This window comes from Canis lupus, chromosome 29 (assembly GCF_011100685.1).
Source record: "Canis lupus familiaris isolate Mischka breed German Shepherd chromosome 29, alternate assembly UU_Cfam_GSD_1.0, whole genome shotgun sequence".
NCBI classification, from domain to species: domain Eukaryota; kingdom Metazoa; phylum Chordata; class Mammalia; order Carnivora; family Canidae; genus Canis; species Canis lupus.
In genome coordinates, this window is record NC_049250.1 from 37206478 (window position 1) to 37230411 (window position 23934).

A 23934-nucleotide genomic window follows, 5' to 3' on the forward strand; every position below is an offset into this window, starting at 1 on the left:
CCAAAAACTTAAAAATAGAGTTACCAGTGATCCAGCAATTCCACTACTAGGTATTTTCCCAAAGAATACAAAAAACCTAAATCAAAGAGATATACGCACCCCCATGTTTACTGCAGCATTATTTACAATAGCCAAATTATGGAAGCAACCCAAGGGTCCATTGATAGACGGGTGGAAAAAGATGTGAGATATATGTACACGCATGCATGCACGTGTGCACATACACACAGAGAAATATTCAACCTTAAAAAATGAAATCTTGCAATTTGCAACAACACGGATGGATCTAGAAGACATAATGCTAAGTTAAATAAGTCACTTAAAAAAGGACAAATATTACATGCTATCACTCATATGTGGTTGCCAGAGGGGAAATGAGTTGGGAGTGAGTGAAATGGGTGAAGAGGATTAAGAGTACACTTACCGTAGTGAGCTCTGAGTAATGCATAGAATTGTTGAATCACCTTATTGTACACATGAAAGTAGGATAAACACTATATGTTAATCATACCAGAGTTTTAAAAATAATAAATAAATAATAGAAGGAAAGAAAGAGAGAATTCTGCATATAATTGGACCCACACAGTTCAAAAGGGTCAATTGTACTTAGTAGAAATAATGATTTTTACTTATATTAATGATTTGGGAAACATCTCTAAGAGGTTTTTTTCTTAGAAAGCTGCCAAATTTATTACACATTTCATATTTGTACTTAAAGTAAAAGTTATTTCTAGTGGCTATTTGGTTAACATTATTGATACAAACTATTTTTTTTTAATTTTTATGATTTTTAAAAACATTTTTTAAAGTACTCTCTGCACCCAACGTGGAGCTCAAACTCACAACCCTGAGATCGACAGTCACATGCTCCTCCACAGACTAAACCAGCCAGGTGCCCCTGATTTAAACTACCTGATCTGTTATAGAATTGCAGAGATTTGATTTAAGCTATGCCTTGGTTAAGATTTTTCAAAACTTTTCTTCAACTCAAACATTTATGAGCTAAAATTTAATGTTTATGACTAGATTATAACAAAATATTAACCAAAGTATACTGCACCAGTAAATGCTGGATTAAGAGTTTTACTCGTGTTATCTGATTTAATTCTCTGAATCCTATGTGATAGTATTAGAAAAAAAATCTCTATTTTACAGATGTAGTATCCAAGGGTAGAGAAGTAAATGAGGACTTGGTCAGATAGGGTCACACAAGTAATAAGTCACAGAGCCAGGATTTGTACCTATTTACCTGTCCGGCTCTAAGAATCTTTGCTCTTGATGATGTTTCAGTACCTGTCATATACACAGTAGCATTCGATCTTGCAACAGTTAGCTTTCCTTCTAAGCTTCATGTTTTTTTTACATTTTATAATTTTTAATACTTATATAATTTGCATATAGATAATTCTACAATAAAAATCACATGTAAGGAAAAATAAAAGAATTTGGCTGAAACTGATTTTAATATATGATAGTTTAAGCCTAGGAATAATCTCTGACCTATATATAGTTAGCTGACAAATATTCTTACAAAATAGCATATAAATTATTCAAAAGGAAAAACATTTATTTATAAAAGATTTCTTGACCTTTAAATCACAGTAGAATTAGGCCATCATTAAGTTGTCTGTTCTCAAAAACTGCATTGCCTACATCTTTTAAGAGGTGTCCTAAAACATATCATTGGTCCTGCCAATAGTATCTTACTTTATATATACTAGCAGTTCCAAGTAATAACTTTATGTTTCAGTGGTATATATGTTATTCTTCCAAAGTAATGTATTGGCAGCAAGTAGGAGAAGAACATAATTAATGGGTAATGTAAGAGTTGTCAAGAGACATATCAAGTGCAACAAACATGTTTGGTTCCAGAAACTATAGATGGAAAAAGTGAACTGTATGAATTGTGACCTATTTATAGGTCCCATGTATTTCAGCAAATTTTTCTAACATCTGCTGTTTGGGGGAGTGAATCCTTATTTATTAGTTTTCTGCTTTATAGTGAGAACCTAGCCGTTGAGTTCTAATAGCTAAAAACTTACCTCTAAAATCAGTATTTATTCTGACGATAGACCGTGCTCTGTGTAAGTAGTTAAAAAAAGGGATTTGATAATAGATGTCTAATTTAGGAGCCTTGGTAATATTACTGTGAAAGAGTAATTTTTTTTCAGAAAGGATGACCTTATTAACTATCCATGAGGAAGAGCTGAAGTGGATAGGAGGCTGTGCTGCTGAAGGATTTAAGGAGCCCACGCTTAAGGCTGTTTGCTGTAGAAAGGCAGCTTTCTCAGCCTCTTGGTAAATGGGAGGGATCGAGTAATACGGGACACGGAGAAGCAGTTTATAGAATTTTGTTGTTATGTTTTAAGATTTTAATTGGGGTGGATGAATGAAGATTATGTATGTACATAAGTATGTATATATCCCCAAAGATTCCTATTCGAGCCTACTGTGGACTATTTAATACCAGAGAGAAAAAAAAAAAATACCAGAGAGAAATCTTTCACTTTGACCAGAAAAACAAACAAACAAACAAAAAAACCAGTTCCACATACTATTAAAATTCATGCAGTGTTTTCGTGTAACATTTACACAGGACTTCCATGCTACCGGCACAAATAATGAGGCTCATATAGCGGAGTAAATAAAATGTTTATTTTGTTTCATTCGTGAAGATCTAATTTTATGCATTATATAGTATTTTACTTTTTTATATATAGTATTTTACTTTAGGATGATGATACTGTCGATGGTCCTTGCAAAAGTGACTTTGTATTTTCTTACCACCCCTTTTGTTATTTAATATTAAAATTATTAGCTAAGGCGCAGTTTCTAGGCATGGCTGTGGATAGTTTTAATTCAGAGATTACAGATTGAATTCAGAGATTTGGGTGATACAAATCCGTACTCTTTACCAATATGACTCTATTCAGGTACTCACTGCTCACTGCAGTAGGTAACTTAGACCAGCACATCTTAAAGGTCAACAGGCACACCAATTGATTGCCTGGGGAACCTTTTTAAATTGCAGATTCTGGTTCAGGAGGTCTGGAGTGTAGCTGGAAGTCTGCATTTCTTTTCTTCTTTCTTTCTCTTCTTTCTTTCTTCCTTCCTTTCAGATTTATTTGAGAGACAGAGAGAGAGTGAGCAAGAGAGGGTGCCATGGAAGGGCAGAGGGAGAGGAAGGAAAGAAGCAGACTCCCACTGAGCATGGAGCCTGGTATGGGGCTCAGTCTCAGGACCCTGAGATCATGACCTGAGCCAAAATCAGGCATCAGAAGCTTAACCGTTCTAGCCATCCAGGCACCCCAGGAAGTCTGCATATCTAATAGGTTTTGAGATAATGCAGATTCTATTGGTCCGTGAGTTACAGTTGAAGTAGTAAGAATTTAGACGTTAATAAATATGACAGATTCAATTTTTGAGTCCAGTCTGAATATTTGTACAGTCCTTGTTTATTTTAATGAGAGGAACAGAATTTGAATCTAAGCTTTAGTAATGTAAATTAATAATTTGGATTCCTGTATTTAAGAGACCTAGAAATATTGAAACAGAAGTAACTTATTTTTCTTATATCATTGAAAACTGTAATGCCAGTTTCTGGCAATATAATTTAATATATATTATATTTCACACATATATTATATATATATTATATATTTCTCTATATATGAAAACTAACAGAAACTGTGAAAAATAGCCCCAGAGTGCAAATTAGTGAAATGAGAATCATTGTAATATGAAACAGTTATCTTGAAAATAATCTGAGCAACCGTATTTTTTTAAATCTAGGAAATAACATCAAGATTTATAATGAATGAGCTAGAAGGAAAGAGTCCTTTCATAATGCAAGCCATACAAAGGCACCCACAGGTCAGAAACATAATCTCTCAGAGAAGAAAATGTGCAATATGTGGAAAGTACTTTTTAACAATATGGCTGGAATGTGTTGAATTTGTTCCTCCACCAAAGGTAAATGGTGTTCTTTGTGTGAATAGAGCATAAGACCGTCTCTTATTCTTTGTCCTTATCTAAGTCAGCCAGTACTAACTAGATTTTTATCTAAGAACTGACTTCTCTGATAGTATAATGGTTTTTAATTGAGCTTTATTGAGATATAATTGACACATAACATTGGGTAAGTTTAAGGTTCATGTAAAACACATCGATTTGGTACATTTATAAATTGCAAAATCATTACCACCATAGCTATTTTTTTTGTGGTGAGAACACCTAAAATTCACTAAATTATCCACATTTAAGTAATATGAAACAGTATTATTAACTAATTACCATATTGTGCATTAGACTTGTAAATCTTATGGCTTGAAGTATATACCCTTGGACCAATATGTCCCCATTTCTCTCATCTCAACCAACTACCACTTTACTATATCTCTGAGTTTGTCTTTTTTTAGATATTATAAGTGATATTATATTTTAAGTGTTATTATAAAGTATTTGTCTTTCTCTATCTGACTTAGCTTACTTAGCAGAATGCCCTCAAGATCCATCCAAGTTGTGGGCTTCTGGGTGGTTCAATCAATGAAGCATCTGCCTTTGGCTCAGGTCATGATCCCAGGGTCCTGGGATGGAGCCCCTGCATCAGGCTCCCTGCTCAGCGGAGAGTCTGCTTCTCTCTCTCCTTCTGCCCCTCCCCTCTGCTCGTGCTCTGTCAAACAAATAAATAAATGAAGTCTTTTAAAAAAATCAATTTAAGTTGTAGCGAATAGCAAGATTTCCTTTCTTATGGCTGAATAATATTCCTCTCTGTTTGTGTATCACATCTTTTTTATCCATTCATCCACTGACAGACACTTAGGCTATTTCCATGTCTTGACTATCATGAGTAATGCTGCAATGCATGCAGATATCTCTATGAGATCTGATTTTAGTTTCTTTAGATATATACTTAGAAGTAGGATTCTTGGATCATATGGTAGTTTTATTTTTAATTTTTTGAAGAACATGCATACTGTTTTTCATAGCGGCTATACTAATTTACACTCCCACCAACAGTGCATTAGAGTTCTTTTCCCCCCATATTCTTGCCAACACTTATCTCTTATCATTTTAAGAGTTATTATTCTAACTGGTGGAGTAATATCTCACTGTGGTTTTGGTTTGCATTTCCCAGATGATTAGTGATGTTGAGCATCTTTTCATGTACCTGTTGTTCATTTGTATGTCTTCTTTGAAAAAATGTCTATTCAGTTCTTCTACCCATTTTTTAATTCAGTTATCGATTTTTTTTTTTTTTGCTGTTGAGTTATATGAGTTCTTTATATATTTTGGATGTTAATCCTTTATCAGATGTATAACTTATAAATATTTCCTCTCATTTCATAGGTTATCTTTTCACTTCATTGAGTTTCTTTTGCTGTATAGAAGCTTTTTAGTTTGGTGTAGTACCACTAACTTATTTTCCCCCTGTTGCTTGTGTTTTTGGTGTCATATCCAGGAAGTCACTGCCCAAGAGCAAGGTAAAAAGGAAGTTTTTCCTTTATGTTTTTTTTCTGGGATTTTAACAATTTCAGTTCTTAAATTTAAGTCTTTAGTCCACATTGCGTTTATTTTTATGAGTTGTCCAATTCCATTCTTCTACGTGTAATTATCCAGTTTTTCCAACACTGTTGAAGACACTCTTCCTTCTCCATTGAGTATTCTTGCTTGCTTGTCAAACATTAGTTGACCATATATGTGAGGGTTTATTTCTGGGATCTAGGTTTTGTTCCATTGGCCTAAGTGTTTTTATGCCAGTACTGTACTCTTTTGATTACTGTAAGCTTTATAATATGGTTTGAAATAAAAAAACATGATGCGTCCAGCTTTGTGCTTTTTCTTTAGGATTCCTTTGGCCATTTGGGGTCTTTGTGGCTTCATAAAAATTTTAGGATTGTTATTTTCTATTTCTGTGAAAAATGTTATTGGAATTTTGATAGATATTGCATTAAATCTGTAGATGGCTTTGTGTAATATGGACATTTTAACAATATTAATTTTCTGACCAATAAACATAGGATATCTTCCCATTTGTTTGTGCCTTCAGTTTCTTTCATCAAAGTTCTAGTTTTCAGTGTAGAGAACTTTCACCTCCTTGGCTACATTTAGTCCTAGGAACTTTATTGTTTTTAACATGCTGGTGAATGAAATTGTTTCCTTTATATCTTTTTCAGACGTTTTGTTATCGGTATACAGAAACACGACTGTTTTTTGTATGTTGACTTTACTGAATGTATCGATTAGTGCTGGCAGGTTTCTGGAGGAGTCTTTAGAATTTCATCTGCATAATATCTCAGCATCTGCAAACATAGCCAGTTTTACTGCTTTCGTTTCTATTAGGGTGCTTTTTATTTCATTTTCGAGCCTGACTGCTCTAGCTAGTATTTTGGTACCGTGCTGAACACGAGTGTTGAGAATATAGAGAACTTTGCACAGTGCTTGGTACAAATTTTATTTCTGAGAAAGGCTGATGAATGATAAGACCTGGATTTGAAAACCAGCTCTTCCATTCTATTACATTATTATTATATCAAATGTACCTGAGAAAAAAATCTGACAGAGCTGCTGCCAATGAGGAATAAAATCATAGTAAAATAATGTTTGAAGAGAAATTTAGAAGTCAAAATCAGCTGGACCTGAAACGCTAAGAGAAAAGAGAGATTATCAGTAGAAAAATGAAAATAGAAATGTATGCTGGTTCTCAAGATGGGAGTAAATCTGTAATCCTGATTTCTTATGTAACTTATCTGTGAATTGTTCACATTACCATCTGGATTTGATTGTTACATTCAAGAGTCATTTCATGAGTATAACACATGGCATGGTACTTGGTAAAAGTTGTCAAAACACTCTGCTTTTCACTGGTCATGACATGAACACCTTGGAGAAGTTGCCATTGTTCATTTTTTCCCAGTGAATATCTTTTATCTTTCTTGGGGAAGATGTTCTTGCTCTTATAGATTTTTTTCTTAAAATCCTCTGATGAGGTGCTCATCTCATTTCAAGTAGAGAAGTTGCAACCTAATGATGGTGACCACATCCAATGTTTATTGGATGTTATTGTTATTACTGTGTCTGATATCATGCTAACCAAGTGTGTTGCCCTGGCATACTCAATTAATGTGCAAAATAACCTCATGACACCAGTGATAAATCCAACTTGCAGAGGAGCAAAGTACTTTGGCCCAGTTCACTGAGGCTGCTGAATAGAGGCTCTGCAGAGGAAACCCACATATGTGATTCCTTGCTTTTAACCAGACATGGTGGACCATCTTTCCTATGCCTTTCAACCCAGTTATTTCTCATTTGCTTCAACTGAATTCCTGGTGTTCATGTTAAAGAGCCTTATTCTGTCATAATTTATTTATCTACTCAAATTCATGATTTTTTTTTCCTACTATGTATCAGGTACTTTACCAAGGGCTGGGAATATAGAGCTCCAGCCTTCAGGAGCTTACACGTTCCAAAGGAAGCAGGATAATAAGATGATTGGAATCTGATAAATTAGGCTTGATGACCAGCCCTGCCACTTAACCACCTGTGTCATCTTATTTTCCTCTTTGAGGCTAAACCTCCATTTGTAAAATTTTAATAATAACAGTAATAGTACATATCTCACAGGGCTGAGATGAATGATACATGAAGTACTGCCTAGGTGGTACTTAGCAACTTAGTAAAGGTAGTACATAGTAGGGGATCCCTGGGTGGCTCAGCGGTTTAGCTCCTGCCTTTGGTCCAGGGCATGATCCTGGAGTCCTGGGATCGAGTCCTGTGTCAGGCTCTCGGCCTGAAGCCTGCTTCTCCCTCTGCCTGTGTCTCTGCCCATCTCTCTCTCTCTATGTCTATAATCAATAAATAAATAAAATCTTTAAAAAATTGGAGAAGTTCTTTTTTTTCCAAAAAAAAAAAGGTAGTACATAGTAGATACTTCATAGCATAGATTTTTTTCTAAAAAGTTAAGGCCTTTAGATAAGAAAGAATTAATATGTTCTTGTTTAAATACAGTGATGGAAGAGTGCACAGGATGCTATGAGAAGTCATCTGTTTAAATAGGGATATTCTAAATAATAGTGAAAGGGAATATAAGGGAAGGGAGAAGAAACGTGTGGGAAATATCAGAAAGGGAGACAGAACGTAAAGACTGCTAACTCTGGGAAACGAACTAGGGGTGGTAGAAGGGGAGGAGGGCGGGGGGTGGGAGTGAATGGGTGACGGGCACTGGGGGTTATTCTGTATGTTAGTAAATTGAACACCAATAAAAAATAAATTAAAAAAAAATAAATAGGGATATTCTGTCTATCCTTGGGGTCTAGCACAGTGATTGTGCTTGGTACTTCAATACATAATACATGCTAAAATTATTTTAATAAGCATTGCTTGTAAATGTGCTTTGAGTGATAGGGAGGTATTAGAATAAAGAACCAGTGGACAAGTATTCTTGGTGATGGCAGTGCCTGTGCAAAGTTAGTGTTATGCAGGTAAGTTACACAACAAATGTGGGAAACTCAGAGAGCCTGAGGTATGAGAGACGAGGTTAGAGAGAGACTCAAGTGTGAGATCAGGATGGCTCTTGTGTGTGAAATTTGAACTTAATTTTGAAAGCAACTATATTGGTTTGTTACAGCTGCCATCACAAAGTGCCACAGACTGAGGGGCTTAAACAACAGAAATTTATTTTCTTTTCTGGAAGCTAGAATTGAGACCAAGGTGTCAGAAGGCTTGGTTTCTTTTGTGGCTTCTCTCCTTGGCTCATAGATGGCCATCTTCTCCGTGTCTTCACCTAATCTTCCTTTTACACATGTCTGTGTCCAAGTTTCCCCCTCTTATGAGCACACAGTCACATTGAATTACAGCTCACCATAATGACATCATTTTAACATAATTACCACTTAAGGGCTGTATTTCCAAATATAGTCACATTTGGAGGTACTGGGGGGTTAAGATTTGAACATATGAATTTCTGGAGGACACGTTTCAGCCCATAAGACCTACCTACAGTTGTTGAAACAATGGAGTAGCAAGATGACATTTTTTACTTTTTGACAAAGAGAGGTTGGAGCTGGTGAAGGGAATTTAAAGATTGTTTATGTGAGATACTTGAAACCAGGGGAATGAAGTTTGCTCAAGGGGACTTATGTGGTGAGGTGAGAAGGTCAGAGGACAGAACCCTTGAGGATGATAATATCAAAGTGGTGAACAAAAGCAGGAGTCAGCAAAGGGGAATGAGAAAATATAGTCAGGGAAGCAGTGAGGGCCAAAACCAGGTAGTGCAAGCACAGATTTTCTAGCTTTAAACACAGATGTGTGAGAAATAGGATTTTCTTACTTGTTCTTCTGCTGAACTTATCCTTGATTGGGCCCTCATTCTATTGAAAAAGTTATTTTAGTTAATTCCAAGTGTGGTAATTTTAGCATGTTTTTGGTCATAGTTTAAGATACAATCTTGATCATTCAAGATTTCCTTCTCCCTTTCTTCCTATATAATCCCACTTTTGGAACTCTTGAGTAATGTCCCATGTGGGCCATCCTCTGAGCTATATGGTCATCCTGTCAAGACCTCAGATGTTTTCCTATCTTCATGACGGTGTCTGCTGAGTTGCCCACTTCCCATTGACCTCTGCTTATCTCTCCTGTGCCCTGTCCCTTCTAGTTCTGACCCTGGAGTCCCTTTGTCCTGCTGGTCCTTTTCTACCACACTATTCTCTGAGATAATTTGGCTGTTCCTTTACTCTACTATGGGCTTAAGCATGAGTTGGTTAAAGGTGCTAAGTTCAGAGCTGAGGAGAAAAAAACTGGGCTGGAGAATTGGGAGAGGGAGATGGTATCCTTCATTAAATGTCATTGAATGGGAAGCAGATTGCATTGATCGAAAAGTGAATGGGAACACAGAAGTTAAGTCTACAAGTCTTGACAAATCTCCATGAAATATATAGGATAAAGGTAGGAGAGTAGCAATAGGATGTTTCCTAGAGGGTGAGGAAGGCTTGAGGAAAGATTTTGAGCTTGGGGAAATAGGTGCTGGATTGTAGATGCAGAAAGAGCTAGTAGAAGATGAAACTTTAAATTAGTCTGTTTTGTGTGCTAATTCAGGAAGGGTTTTTAATGTTTTGATTATGCACTGCCTACTTTAAGGAATTAATAGAGCTAGAATTTGGTTACCACATAATGAGCCTCATCTTTTTCATCACCCTTAAGAGATTGTGTAAGCCCAAAAGAGCCGATATGAAAATTTTTAAACAGCTAGAAAATGGATAGTGATGGTACTTTCCCACTTACAGTATGATTTGATTTTTTTCTTCAGTTACCTTTAGTGGGTGCTTACTATGTGCAAGGTACTGTACTAGCCTCTTAGGATCCAAACATGAATAAGACAGTCTATGCCATTGAGGAAATCACAGACTAGTTATTAAAATATAGTGTTATAAGGATTATAATAAAGGTGTTATATACTCATACTATGGCATTGCAGACAGACCAAGCAGCTATTTAGGCGATGTCTCTGTTCAGGCTACTATAATGAAATACCACAGACTGAGTGGCTTATAAATGACAGAAATTTATTTCTTATAGTTCTGGAGGCTAGAAGTCAGAGATCAAGGTGCCAGCATGGTTGGGTGAGGGTCCTCTTTTGCATCACACACTGTATTCTCACATGTTGGAAGATGCTAAGGAATTCTGTGGGGTCTCTTCTAAGGGCACTAATCCCAATCATGAGTGCTCTGTCCTCCTTATCACCTCCCAAAGGCCTCATCTCCCAAAATCATGCATTAGTCATGAGGACTAACACGTGAATATTGGAAGGACACCAGCTTTCATCCCTTGTACTTATATAGCATACGCATTTTTATTTTTGAAGCACAAAAGAAAGTGCAAATAAATTCATTGCTTGATGGTTATATAGTTATTCATAACAGCTGCCTTCTATATTTGAGAGATTGTCAGGTGGAAAAGAGATGAGGCTTTTCCTCTGTTGACTTCTGAAGTGGAACATAGAACCACTGATAGGCCAGATGAAGGGAACAGTTTTCCTACATGATTTTATACAGATGCACACACACACATGCACTCATGCATGTTAATATTGGTCATTACTGAAGAAACAATAAGGATGGAAGAAGGAATAGTAGAATAAAGATATTTGGTATCTACATAATGTCATTTTAAAAATTAAAAGGGAAATAAGAATACCTTTTTATCAAATACATCTGAGTGCATTTTAAAAACAGCACAGGATGGCATAAGAATATAGTATGGATTAAAAACATAATGGTTAGGGGATCCCTGGGTGGCTCAGCGATTTGGCGCCTGTCTTCGGCCCAGGGCATGATCCTGGAGTCCTGGGATCGAGTCCCGCATCGGGCTTCCTGCATGGAGCCTGCTTCTCCCTCTGCCTGTGTCTCTGCCTCTCTCTCTCTCTCTCTCTCTCTCTCTCTCTCTCTCTCTATCTGTGTGTGCGTGTGTTTCTCATGAATAAATAAATAAAATTTAAAAACAAAAACAAAAACAAACCCATAATGGTTAAAACAAATCAGAGACTTGTATGTGAATACTTGAAAATAGCAGAAAATATTCAGTTATTGTAGAAAGACATGATCCCTCACATTGAAAAAGCACATTGGGTGCCAAGCAGAATAAAAAAGAACAAATCCATCTCTAGACACATTTAGGTAAAACTGCATTATGCCAGAGGAGCTATTAAGAGCTAAAGATAATTCTTTAATAAAGTAGATCATGTACAAAGAAATGACAATGGACTGAAAGCAAATGCAAGAAAAAAATGATATCTTCAAAGCACTAAGAAAAAAATAACTCAAAATCTAGAATTATATGCCTAGTTAAGTTGATAGGCAAAAGACATTGGAGTGTTGGGGAATTGTGAGAAGAAAAAATTTGAAAAGAAAAATTGTTTTGCTTTGAAACAACCACTGATCCTAACTTTATTAAAATAATCGAAAAAAATTAAACAAGTAACATTTAGTAAGTTTGTGTTAATGAAAAAAGTATGTAAAAATGGAATTAGAATAAATATATAGTATGAATTTATAAATTATGCCAAATAAATCTAAGGATATTTAAAAACTGGATAAAGAAAATTCAGAACAGAATGTACATTACCAGAGACTTGACAATTGAAGCATGCTATATATATTTTTTGAAGTATTATTTTCATGAGGTTGTTCAGTTCCCTGTTTCTAGAGTGAAAATGCACACAAGGTACATGGGGATGATAATCAGGTTAACTATGTTGGTAAATAATTGCTTTCCTATATCTTTAGGAATTTGTGTTGCTTTTCCGCTTGAGTAGAAAGACATTATACAAAAACTAGTTTGCCTAGAAGCCTCTCTTTCTATTAAAAAAAATTTAATATCTTAATTATCTTTTCAGGAACGAAACTTGGAGAATGCTGACCTTTAGAGTAAATACTTTATCATGAAGGGAGAGCCCATTTGATAATGCCAACGTCTGGTTGCTCTGTTGTGCTTTACAGAATGTTCTTTCTCTGCCGGAGTTTGCCATCTGAAAGCACAGTTGAAGGGGGAAGCACTTGATGACAAATGGGTCTTTATTCTTGACATAAAACAACTAGAAACAACCAAATATCAAATTGTAATTGCTTTTATTCAGGTGAATGTGAAATTAGGAGGTACTTATGAAGTGGTGAGATGAGGACTGGAAAAGTAGTTGAAAAGTTTCGCTCAAATATCAGATATTAATCTTTACCATGATTCATCCAGATGCTTTCGTCTTTTTCCAAATGTTACAGCTCGTGCCATCTGAGTTCGGCGAGTCCTTAGCAATGATAGAATTGTCAATAATTTCAGCATAATTGATATTTAAGTATTAACTGCTAATGATATAAATCTTTGAAATAGCAACAAAAGTTAATCCTTTTTAGTTACTACCAGCTTGGGCCATATTTGAACTAGTGACTTAGAGGTAACCTATATAGTCTCATAAAATCCTTTCCAAACACTGGAGAGTGATCCTGGACCCAAGATATGCATTTGATAGTTTTCATTTTGTATAGTTACGTTAGTTGAACTTAACGTTTCCCCAGATACCTTTAAAGTTGAAGAGTTTAGGGAGGGAACAGTTTGGAACGTGAACTCTCAACCCTGTATTGAATGATGTAATGTAATTAAAACTACCCTCAAAAGAGATTAGATTGAGTAGGTTTCACTACAAATGAGTGAAAATGCTGATCTACTCTATGAAAATAAATGAAAATTTGCAACCTTAATTCCTTTTTTATGACAAGCTGCCAGTAATGAAACATAATATAAGATTACATTTAATAATTTTACTCATTACTTATAGAGCAAAATCTTACTTTGCAGTAAAAAGTTATTACTGTTTAGATACCACTGACATTCATTTATGAAACTGATCATTCCAACCAGCCAACTGTGAAAATGAATGTAGGTTTTAAAACATTTATGCACTGGTTAGTCAATTTAATGTACATTAGGCATGAAGAGGATCAGAAGGCATCGCATTTCTAATTCTAAACAGTTGTGAAAGTAATATGTATTTATTGTTCAGAAAAATTGAAATGGTGTGAATGTTCCTTATTATTTTATTCAGAAAATAGCAAAAACAATTATAGTATAAATGAACTCACGCACTGTGTCTTGATTACTTCTTCTCCTATGGGAACTCATTGAATTTTCTCTTTAGAAAACTCTCTCTTTTGTTCTTAAACTGCTGGGTAGAGTCACAGTTGTGTTCAATATCTGTGCTTGTTTTTTCTTCTAAAGAGTCTCAAATTACTTTCAACTTCAGTACATTTATCTGAAGCTGTACATCGCCAAAATGTTTGAACTTCCCACACAAAATAAAGAGGACACTGATGATCCAGAGATGGTGTTGGAGAGCAGGACCACTCCGTAGAGGAGAGAATGCTGCTTAGCCGGATAGGCGGCTGGAATCTGAGCAGGATTTTCTTTCTTGTTTCTGCTATTACCACAGTCCAAAGTGCCCTATACAGGTGGAATGACCAGATAATGTATGACTTAAGTCAAGATGCCTTTGAGGGTGAAAGTGAACATTATTAATAAGCTGGAGAGCCAGCAGGAAACCAGGACTGTCCTGGGTAAATCTGAATGTGTGGCTCCACTTAGAGGGAACAGTTAACTTTAGGGTAGTGCTCACTGCTGGCTTTTATCACTGCTGGTGTGGAGGAGTTGTCATTCTGAATGTTCACCTTGGATTTTTAAAATTATTTTCAAAAAAAAAATTATTTTCAGTCACTCCATAAATATTTGACATCCTGCTTTCAGCAGGAAACTCTGGATGCTAAGCACAGTGCAAATAAGTAGGGGGCCTAGTTGGTCCCAAATGGTTTAAAATCTAAGAGTTTAAAATCCTAAAGATGAAAAAGACGCTATTAATAAAAACTAAATGTTAAATGAGTGGTAAGAGCTTTAGTGCATCAAAGAAGAAGATGAGATCATTGTATAAGTTGTCCGGCCTGGAGACTGCCCAGAAAGATGCTGCAAGGCCTTGACATAGGTAGAGTTCCGATACACGGAGAAGGAAGCAGAGGGGATATTTTGGAAGAGAACAATATGGAGGAAAATGAATCTTATTCATAGGGCAGTGAGTCAATTAAGTTGGTTTGTGGTTGGGAATGGGAGGAAGAAAGATTATTTAAAAAATGAGGTCAAATTCTATGAACCTGTCAAAGGATAGAATATGGAGTTTGAACTTGATCCCATTTGGAAATGGAGTCCTACTGAATGTGCAGGGACAAGCCAATGATATAAAGAAAGATGTATTTTAGAAGGAATCATTTGGCAGGAGAGTGCAGGAGGTTGAAGAGAAGGGAAGCTGAAGGGGCCTTTCAGTGGTTGCCCAGCGTGGGTGTAAGGTGTAGCATTAGAATGCAAGGAAAGGAACCCCCGTGGGGAAGGAAGGATGATGGAACTTGGTTGATTGGCTGTGGGAAACTGCCGAAAGGCGTGAGCGAGAAGACCAGAAAACCCCAGAGGGAGCTGATTTGGAGGCAAGACCCCAAGTTTTATCGCAGACATACTGAGTTTCAAGTGTTGTGTGGATGATTCAAGAGAACATGTTTAGGCAGTTGGAGATCATACAGCAAAGCGCCATACTTCTGTGCATTATCTGAAAATGTGTGCACTTTCCAACAACTGTTCATTCTTTCAGAGCACTCTGCACGCTTCGTAAACCGTAATCAAAATTCTACTTTGGTGAAAGAAGCTGGGAGGAATATTCTGACTAACACCGAGTAAGAGTTTGATGAACTTAGGTTTTTATCCTGTCTCTTGCTTGAATTCTGAGGCTTAAGGTAAAGGACCTTCCTTCTCACTGCTTCTGGACTAATCTCTTATCTGGGCAATGAAGGGATTAGATCAAAGCCTCTTCTAGTTTCAGAGTGTCCAAGGGGCTGTCATAGTCATGCTTTTCATGGTCCTGCTAATTTGGAACATGATACCAGTATCAGTTTCCCATTGGTGCTGTAACAAATTGCCGCAAATCTGGTGTCTTAATGAAAATTTATGATGTTACAGTTCAGTAGGTCAGAAGGTTCAGTAGGTCATGAGTCTCACTGAGCTAAAATGAAGGGGTCAGCAGGGCTACATTGCTTTCTGGAGGCTCTAGAGGAGGATCCATTTTCTTGTTCTTTCCAGCTTTTAGAGGCCACTGACATTCCTTGGCTCATGGCGCCTTCCTCCGTCCTCAAAGTCAACATTGACAGATCTGGTCCTTCTCATACACATCACTTGGATCTTCCCTTCCCTTCCCTTCCCTTCCCTTCCCTTCCCTTCCCTTCCCTTCCCTTCCCTTCCCTTCCCTTCCCTTCCCTTCCCTTCCCTTCCCTTCCCTTCCCTTCCCTTCCCTTCCCTTCCCTTCCCTTCCCTTCCCTTCCCTTCCCTTCCCTTCCCTTCCCTCCCCTCCCCTCCCCTCCTCTCCCCTCCCCTCCCCTCCCCTCCTCTCCCCTCCCCTCCCCTCCTCTCCTCTTCCACTTTTAACAATCATTGTGATGAAATTGGGTCCATCTAGATAATACAGAATAATTATGGACCTCTCACGATCCTTATATTAATCACACCTGTAAAGTCCCTTCTGCATAAGATAACATACATATTCACAGGTGCCGGGGATTAGGACATGAACATCTTTGCAGGGGTGGGGGGGGTGGCAGTGAGGGGGGTGGGGACATTATTCTGCCTACTATGATACTTTTCCAAAGAAAACAGGAAACTATCTTACTCTTTTCTTATGCTTTGTGTTTCATGTAATACTGAAACCTCATTCAAAGCTTTACTTCATTCTGTGATATAAATATGCATTTTGATAATTTAAAAAAATTTCTTAGTTTAAAAGATGACAATGATTGTCACCGATAAGGCATGAGTTGAGTGATTTTTTTTAAATCTCTTAATTCCACCGTTCAAAAAATATAAAACTTAGTAAATATATGCTTTTAAACTTAAAGTGCAAAACTCCTTTTTCCTAAAATAGGGAGAGGATGTAATCATATATTCATTTGCCTTAGGAAATAATGCATTTCACTATAAATAGTAAAGGGTGAAAAATTAGACTGTAGTATAGCTTTTCACATTTTAAAGCTTTTTGCTACAAAGATACTTCAGAATAAAAGCATGTCTAATCATAGACCAATTCCTTTTCCTTTTCTAACTTCAGCTTGATAAAAAGGAGCTTTCAGATGTTTCAGTTTCTATCTGTAAACAACCACCAAAGCAGTAATTATCTTCCACAGAGTCTTGAAGTCATGTTAATTGAGGTTTGTGAAGAGAGGTCCTCTGTAAGAGGGTGTGTCATTATTCCTTTGTAACGTGCTCCTGTCAGACAGGTGTCGTACTGGAAGAAACCATTGTGACGATGCCACAAATAGGCGTAGAAATTCATTTTTTAATTTTTAATTTTTTTCTTTTTAAAAATTTAAATTCAATTAATTAACATATAATGTCTTATTTGTTTCAGAGGTAGAGGTCATTGATTCTTCAGTCTTATATAATACCGAGCGCTCATTACATTACGTGCCCTCCTTAATGTCCATCACCCAGTTATCCTATTCCCCTCCCCTCCCCTCCAGTGACCTTCAGTTTGTTTCCTATGATTAAAGTCTCTTATGGTTTGTCTCCCTCTCTGATTTCATCTTGTTTTATTTTTTCTTTTCTTCTCCTATGATCCTCCATTCTGTTTCTTAAATTCCACATAAGAGTGAGATCATATGATAATTGTCTTCCTCTGATTGATTAATTTCACTTAGTATAATATGCTCTAGTTCCATCCACATCGTTGCAAATGGGCATACAAATTTAAATGGATATCAACAGGTCAGGTATTTGAGACTTTCATTTTTTGTGAAAACATTCCTGAGTCCAGTGACTCTAGATGGAAAAATATGTTCCCAAGGAATTATGTTGGGTTCATTTTTCTTAGTAAAATTTCCAGTAAACAATTCATAGCCCTGATAAATATCAGAAACAGTAATTATTAAGTTATAGAATAATTACAAGGAAAGTTTCATAGTCAGTACAAAACTGATAATGGTCCTTGGTAAAATAAGCTCCTAAAAAGCGAAACAAAATATTTTATTCTAATTAACTGATACCCCCAAAAAGGGGAAAGAGGGATACACTTTGCATTCCTGCCTGCAACAAGAGCCAACTCAAACCCTACCCATAGAGTTTCTTAATACACAAGGGAAATGGCTAAAACCACAGTGGAAATAGAAAATATCTTCAATAGTTTAATAAGTTCTTTATAGATCTTGGAAACTAGCCCTTTATCTGATATGTCATTTGCAAATATCTTCTCCCATTCTGTAGGTTGTCTTTGAGTTTTGTTGACTGTATCCTTTGCTGTGCAAAAGCTTCTTATCTTGATGAAGTCCCAATAGTTCATTTTTGCTTTTGTTTCTTTTGCCTTCGTGGATGTATCTTGCAAGAAGTTACTATGGCCGAGTTCAAAAAGGGTGTTGCCTGTGTTCTTCTCTAGGATTTTGATGGAATCTTGTCTCACATTTAGATCTTTCATCCATTTTGAGTTTATCTTCGTGTATGGTGAAAGAGAGTGGTCTAGTTTCATTCTTCTGCATGTGGATGTCCAATTTTCCCAGCACCATTTATTGAAGAGACTGTCTTTCTTCCAATGGATAGTCTTTCCTCCTTTATCGAATATTAGTTGCCCATAAAGTTCAGGGTCCACTTCTGGATTCTCTATTCTGTTCCACTGATCTATGTGTCTGTTTTTGTGCCAGTACCACACTGTCTTGATGACCACAGCTTTGTAGTACAACCTGAAATCTGGCATTGTGATGCCCCCAGATATGGTTTTCTTTTTTAAAATTCCCCTGGCTATTCGGGGTCTTTTCTGATTCCACACAAATCTTAAAATAATTTGTTCTAACTCTCTGAAGAAAGTCCATGGTATTTTGATAGGGATTGCATTAAACGTGTATATTGCCCTGGGTAACATTAACATTTTCACAATATTAATTCTGCCAATCCATGAGCATGGAATATTTTTCCATCTCTTTGTGTCCTCCTCAATTTCTTTCAGAAGTGTTCTATAGTTTTGAGGGTATAGATCCTTTACATCTTTGGTTAGGTTTATTCCTAGGTATCTTATGCTTTTGGGTGCAGTGAGAATGGGGAAAATTAACAAGGCAGGAAACAACAAATGTTGGAGAGGATGCGGAGAAAAGGGAACCCTCTTACACTGTTGGTGGGACTGTGAACTGGTGCAGCCACTCTGGAAAACTGTGTGGAGGTTCCTCAAATAGTTAAAAATATACCTGCCCTATGACCCAGCAATTGGACTGTTGGGGATTTACCCCAAAGATACAAATGCAATGAAACGCCGGGACACCTGCACCCCGATGTTTATAGCAGCAATGGCCACGATAGCCAAACTGTGGAAGGAGCCTCGGTGTCCAACGAAAGATGAATGGATAAAGAAGATGTGGTTTATGTATACAATGGAATATTACTCAGCTATTAGAAATGACAAATACCCACCATTTGCTTCAACGTGGATGGAACTGGAGGGTATTATGCTGAGTGAAGTAAGTCAGTCGGAGAAGGACAAACATTATATGTTCTCATTCATTTGGGGAATATAAATAATAGTGAAAGGGAATATAAGGGAAGGGAGAAGAAATGTGTGGGAAATATCAGAAAGGGAGACGGAACGTAAAGACTGCTAACTCTGGAAAACGAACTAGGGGTGGTAGAAGGGGAGGAGGGTGGGGGGTGGGAGTGAATGGGTGACGGGCACTGGGTGTTATTCTGTATGTTAGTAAATTGAACACCAATAAAAAATAAATTAAAAAAATAAAAAATAAAAAAATAAAACAGTAAAAAAAAAGAAAATATCTTCAATAGTTTCTATTGTAAACTTTTTACCCCAGAGAAACAGGACAAAGCAAACCAGATTAACTGTATGGCCCCCCTTGTTTCCTTGGTTTACGTTTGTCTTTCTTTTTGTAACCTCCTCTTGGTTCATGGCTCTACTCTTTGTTCTAGTTTCTCAAAGAGCACTAAGTGAAGTGTATTAGCATGGTTTATTTTGATAGCCCTTAGTTCTAGACGAAATGTGCTATAGTAGTTAGCAGAGGGTAGCTGATTGGATGAGATGCAAAGGGGAAAAAACACATTTAGCTTTTGAGCACAATTTCCAACACTTAGCCATTATAATCTAATGAATCACTATGATCCCATATAGATTTAAAATACTGTACATAATGTGTGTATCGTTGGAAAACTTTATGAATTTTTCTTACCCCTGGACTAATATATTCATTTATTATTGATAGTCCATGGTTTAACATTTTATGGTCTATTTATTGTTTATACTGTATTGTTTCCCCAATACAGTATGCACATTCCTGAACTCTCACAGCTGACTCTTTCTGAATGTCCTTTCATGTCCTTTCCAGACAGTCACAACCTAGTCATCCTTCAAAACCCAGCTCACCGTTTTCTTATACTGTAAAATCTTGCCTAACATGCAGCCTACGGTGGTGTCTCCCTTCTCTGAACTTTCTTTCTTTCTTTTTTTTTTTTTAATATTTTATTTATTTATTCATGAGAGACACAGAGACAGAGACACAGGCAGAGGGAGAAGCAGACTCTATGCAGGGAGCCTGACGTGGGACTCGATCCTGGGTCTCCAGGATCAGGCCCTGGGCTGAAGGCAGACGCTAAACCGCTGAGCCACAGGGGGATCCCTCCCCTCTCTGAACTAATATAGAGCCTATCATGATGTTGAGCCCTATGTTTCTAGTTATTATTTGTGTTTATTTATTAGCTTTCCAACTAGATACTGAAAAGATTCTTCGAGGCAGAGATTATTTGTTCTATATCTTTGTATCCTTGGCACTTTGCTTAACGTGGTTCAGGTTTTAGGTTGCTTATAATTTGTCAGAACTTTGGCTGCAAATTAAGCCCAACTTATGCACTGACTAACTATTAAGTATTAAGAAAGCCTAGGAATGGGTCTGGCTGAATATTTAGTCATGCTGGACCAGGTAACCCAAATTTATCATCTGGAATCTGTCCTTTTATGTGTATTGTCTCTGCTTTCCTTTGTCTTGGTTTTGTACTCATTGCACCCTACACTTTGCCTTCTGGCAACAGAGGGAGAGCTTCCCTCTCTTCATAGATCCAGGGAAAGCCCTAGGGCTGATGTTCATTGGCTTTATTGGACTGTCTTGGGTTATGTGCCGGACTTGAGTTACATGCCTAAGTCTTGAGCCAGAGAGTGGGATCAGTTATCCTCTCTCTACTATAACATATACACTGAAATCAGTGAAGGGCGGATCCCAAAAGGAAAAGATGGGCTTTTGTGCCAGCAGAATAGGGAATAGATGCTGACAGGCATGAATAAGATGCTGATTGGAGATTTCAGTAAATGTTTGCTGATTGGTCAACTAAACCTCCTTTTAGGAATAAAGTCGGATTTGTAGAGATTCTGTACCATTTTCCACTTTCATCCCAAATATTTTATCATTAGATAGTGCCATATGTCATCTGAGTACTTCATAGTCATGGTTGGAGGTGGATGTGAAGGTGATATGACATATGACTTTGACTTCCCCACTGATTTAACACCAAGGTTGAAAGGCAATTACTCTCTCAAGGATGGTTTAATAACTGTGCTTAGGTACCTTGAACCTTTAAATGGGCCCTCACAGTTATTTTGTGGAAGAGCGAATAAAACAGTAACGAAACCTCTCACTGTGGATTTTGATGATGACAGCCCAATGGGTTCATGATAAAAGTATGTAGCATTGTCAACCGGTTTAACTACTAGTTGTGTGACTGTTTTGGAGTCTTTCACTGAGAACTATGTTGACTTCAGAAATTGTTTATAAAGCATACAAATGGTGAGCTTTTGAAGTTGTCATTGTTTCCAGCATTAGTGGTCAAGACATGTATACTAAGCTGGATAATAGGGTTTTTGACTGCCTATTTTGTGCATTGAGAATGAAAAACAGAGATTTGAAGTACAAAAACCTAAGTCACGTATTCAACAAATTGTCTGAAATCCAGACAATAGAGATCATAATGAACATTATAGATAGCAAAGATTATTAATTTCCATGGGAAGTGGATGCTGGACAGGCCAAACCAAGATATCCATTGGGGGGGGGGGGGTTGTTCAATAATTGTGTGCAAATCGATCAATTTAACATCCCTGTAGGACGGAAATCAGGTTTGTGTGGATTCTGAATTGTTCTTTACCTTCATTCCAAACACATTATGGTTAGACAGTATAATAATATATTTGGATAAAAGCATAGATAATCCTTTATCATTTGAATTTTATTTTTTTAAAGATTTATTTATTTATTTTAGAGAGAGTGGGAGGAGGGGCAGAGGAAAAGGGAGGGAGAGAATCTCAAGCAGACTCCGTGCTGAACCTGATGTGGGGCTGGATCCCAGGACCCTGAGATCATAACCTGAGCTGAAACCAAGAGTCAGATGCTCAACTGACTAAGCCACCCAGGCACCTCATTGTTTAGTTTTGAATATGCCTTTCTTAGCTAATTTGTTTGTGTGTGGGAAAAGAGCAAATCAAGCATAAATAGAATAGTGTGTCCTTTAGAAATTAATGTTGTGAAATGTCTGAGAAAGTTAATATTTACTTTATTCAAAAATACTGAGTACTGTTTTAATTTTATCTTTAATTTTTACCTTTTAGAACTGGAAGATAAGCAGAAATCTAAAGCTGGTACCTCTTCGAATATTAATTTGTTCTTACAAATGTTTCAATAAACGTGGTCTTAACCTCTTTGGAATTGCTCAAGTATAGAGCTGGTGAGAAACGCATTTAGAGCCTCACATGACTTGCCCCATCAGCTCTGCACACACAGTCAGATTATGCCCTACTTATGATACCATGCTGTGTCTCTTCTCTTTGCCAATACATTAAGCAAAGGAAGTAAAATTATTTACTTGTAAAGATCCCAGTGTAAGCACTGTAATCTCCCTTTAGCTTGTTTAGATTCTAAGAATGCTGTTTCTTCTTTGACTTAAAATAAAGAGTGGAAAAATAAAGATCTGTGTGGCAAGTGTTATTTTTTCCTGTCATTTTAAGACCACCACCCTCCTTTTCTAGATAAGTATTAAGAGACTTTGAGAGGGACAAGTATTTATTTTATGCGTGTTTTGCTATTGAAAGAGAATTACTTTTTAGTGCTAGACAGTTGTATCACATTTGTATGATTTCAGATGAGCTCTTCTTTTTTAAGAGGCACTAATGTCTGACTAAGATAAAACCTTTAGTCTACTTAAAATGGAGTAGAAGGCTGGAAACTCAGGCTTGGTTACTCCTAATATCACTTTGTTTATACTTTTAAAGTTTTGTTCCTTATTTTTGTTTTTCACAAGAGACACAGAAGCCAGCGCAATAGTTCTGAAATGAGAATGAGTCCTTTTCTTTGAAGGACCACAGAAAAGGAGAGAAAGAAGTTATGGAAATATATGGTATAGTTTGCATAGACCAGTGGTCTTTGCCTGTGTGGTTCTGTCCAGCAGCAGCTGAGAACTTGTTAGAAATAGAAATTATTTGGTCCTACCCTAGACCTACTAAATCAGAAACTCAGGGAGTACAACTCAGCAATCTGTGTTTTATCAGATCCTCCAGGTGATTTCGAGCCATGCTCTCCTTTGAGAACCATAGGTACTGATTAAGAGAAAATTGCTATAGGTTCAGAAGAGCAAGAGATTTGACCATAATTTTATTTAAATTCCACTAGAAATATGTTTCTTCACATAACTATTTGGTGGTACTTCTGGTAGAAAGCGGAGTGGATTCTCATTTTCCATATATTTTATTATTTATATTACTTTCTCAACTAGACCTTTTTTTAGTTCACTTCAGGGTATACTCTTTCATGTATCAGGGTTGCCTCTAGCATACCTGGGAAGCTAAATCAGTGGAGCACAGCGGAAAGGCCTTCAATCAATACCAGAGTCAAGCCCCACCGAGACAGAGATGGGGCCTCAAGGTAAATTTCTAAAGGCTCCATTAATCAAGAATGCATTTTAAACAAAAATAAAAAACAAAGTACACATGAAAGTCATAGGAGCTCATTAAAAATGAGTTATAGGAATAAACGGTGTGTGTTTATTGAGGGAAAACTACTCAGAAAATTGATTTTGATTAGGGAAATATTTTTATGCAACATGTGCTGTTCAAAAGAGCATTTTGTTTACCATTTCAATCTCGACCTCAGCCACGGTTTATAGGCCATCTTGGTTCTGGGGAGAACACTGTATCCATCCATTCATCTATGTACTCATTTGTTCAACAAATATTTCAAGTACCCTTGAACTTCAGGTGACATGAAAAGAAAATGTTAGCTCTACCTTTTCACCCCATCCTCGTCATATCTCAGGGTCCTGAGACCTGTTTTCTGCCCCCTTTTCCAA

The 23934-nt window shown here is 36.8% G+C and overlaps 1 protein-coding gene across 4 annotated transcripts in view; it reads left to right on the top strand.

The window, feature by feature from the left end:
* Positions 1-22557, top strand: part of LRRC69 (leucine rich repeat containing 69) — an 88518-nt gene extending 65961 nt beyond the window's left edge. For 2 of the 4 annotated variants that reach the window (XM_038579727.1, XM_038579729.1), the window contains exons 7-8: positions 3793-3972; positions 22202-22557. In XM_038579727.1, coding sequence (XP_038435655.1) covers positions 3793-3972; positions 22202-22312 — 291 coding nt within the window. In that variant the 3' untranslated portion in view covers positions 22313-22557. Of the gene's footprint in view, positions 1-3792; positions 3973-12388; positions 12602-22201 lie in introns of those variants that run through there. The other 2 variants (XM_038579728.1, XM_038579730.1) reach the window with 2 other exon arrangements.
* The last annotated feature ends 1377 nt before the right edge of the window (positions 22558-23934 follow it).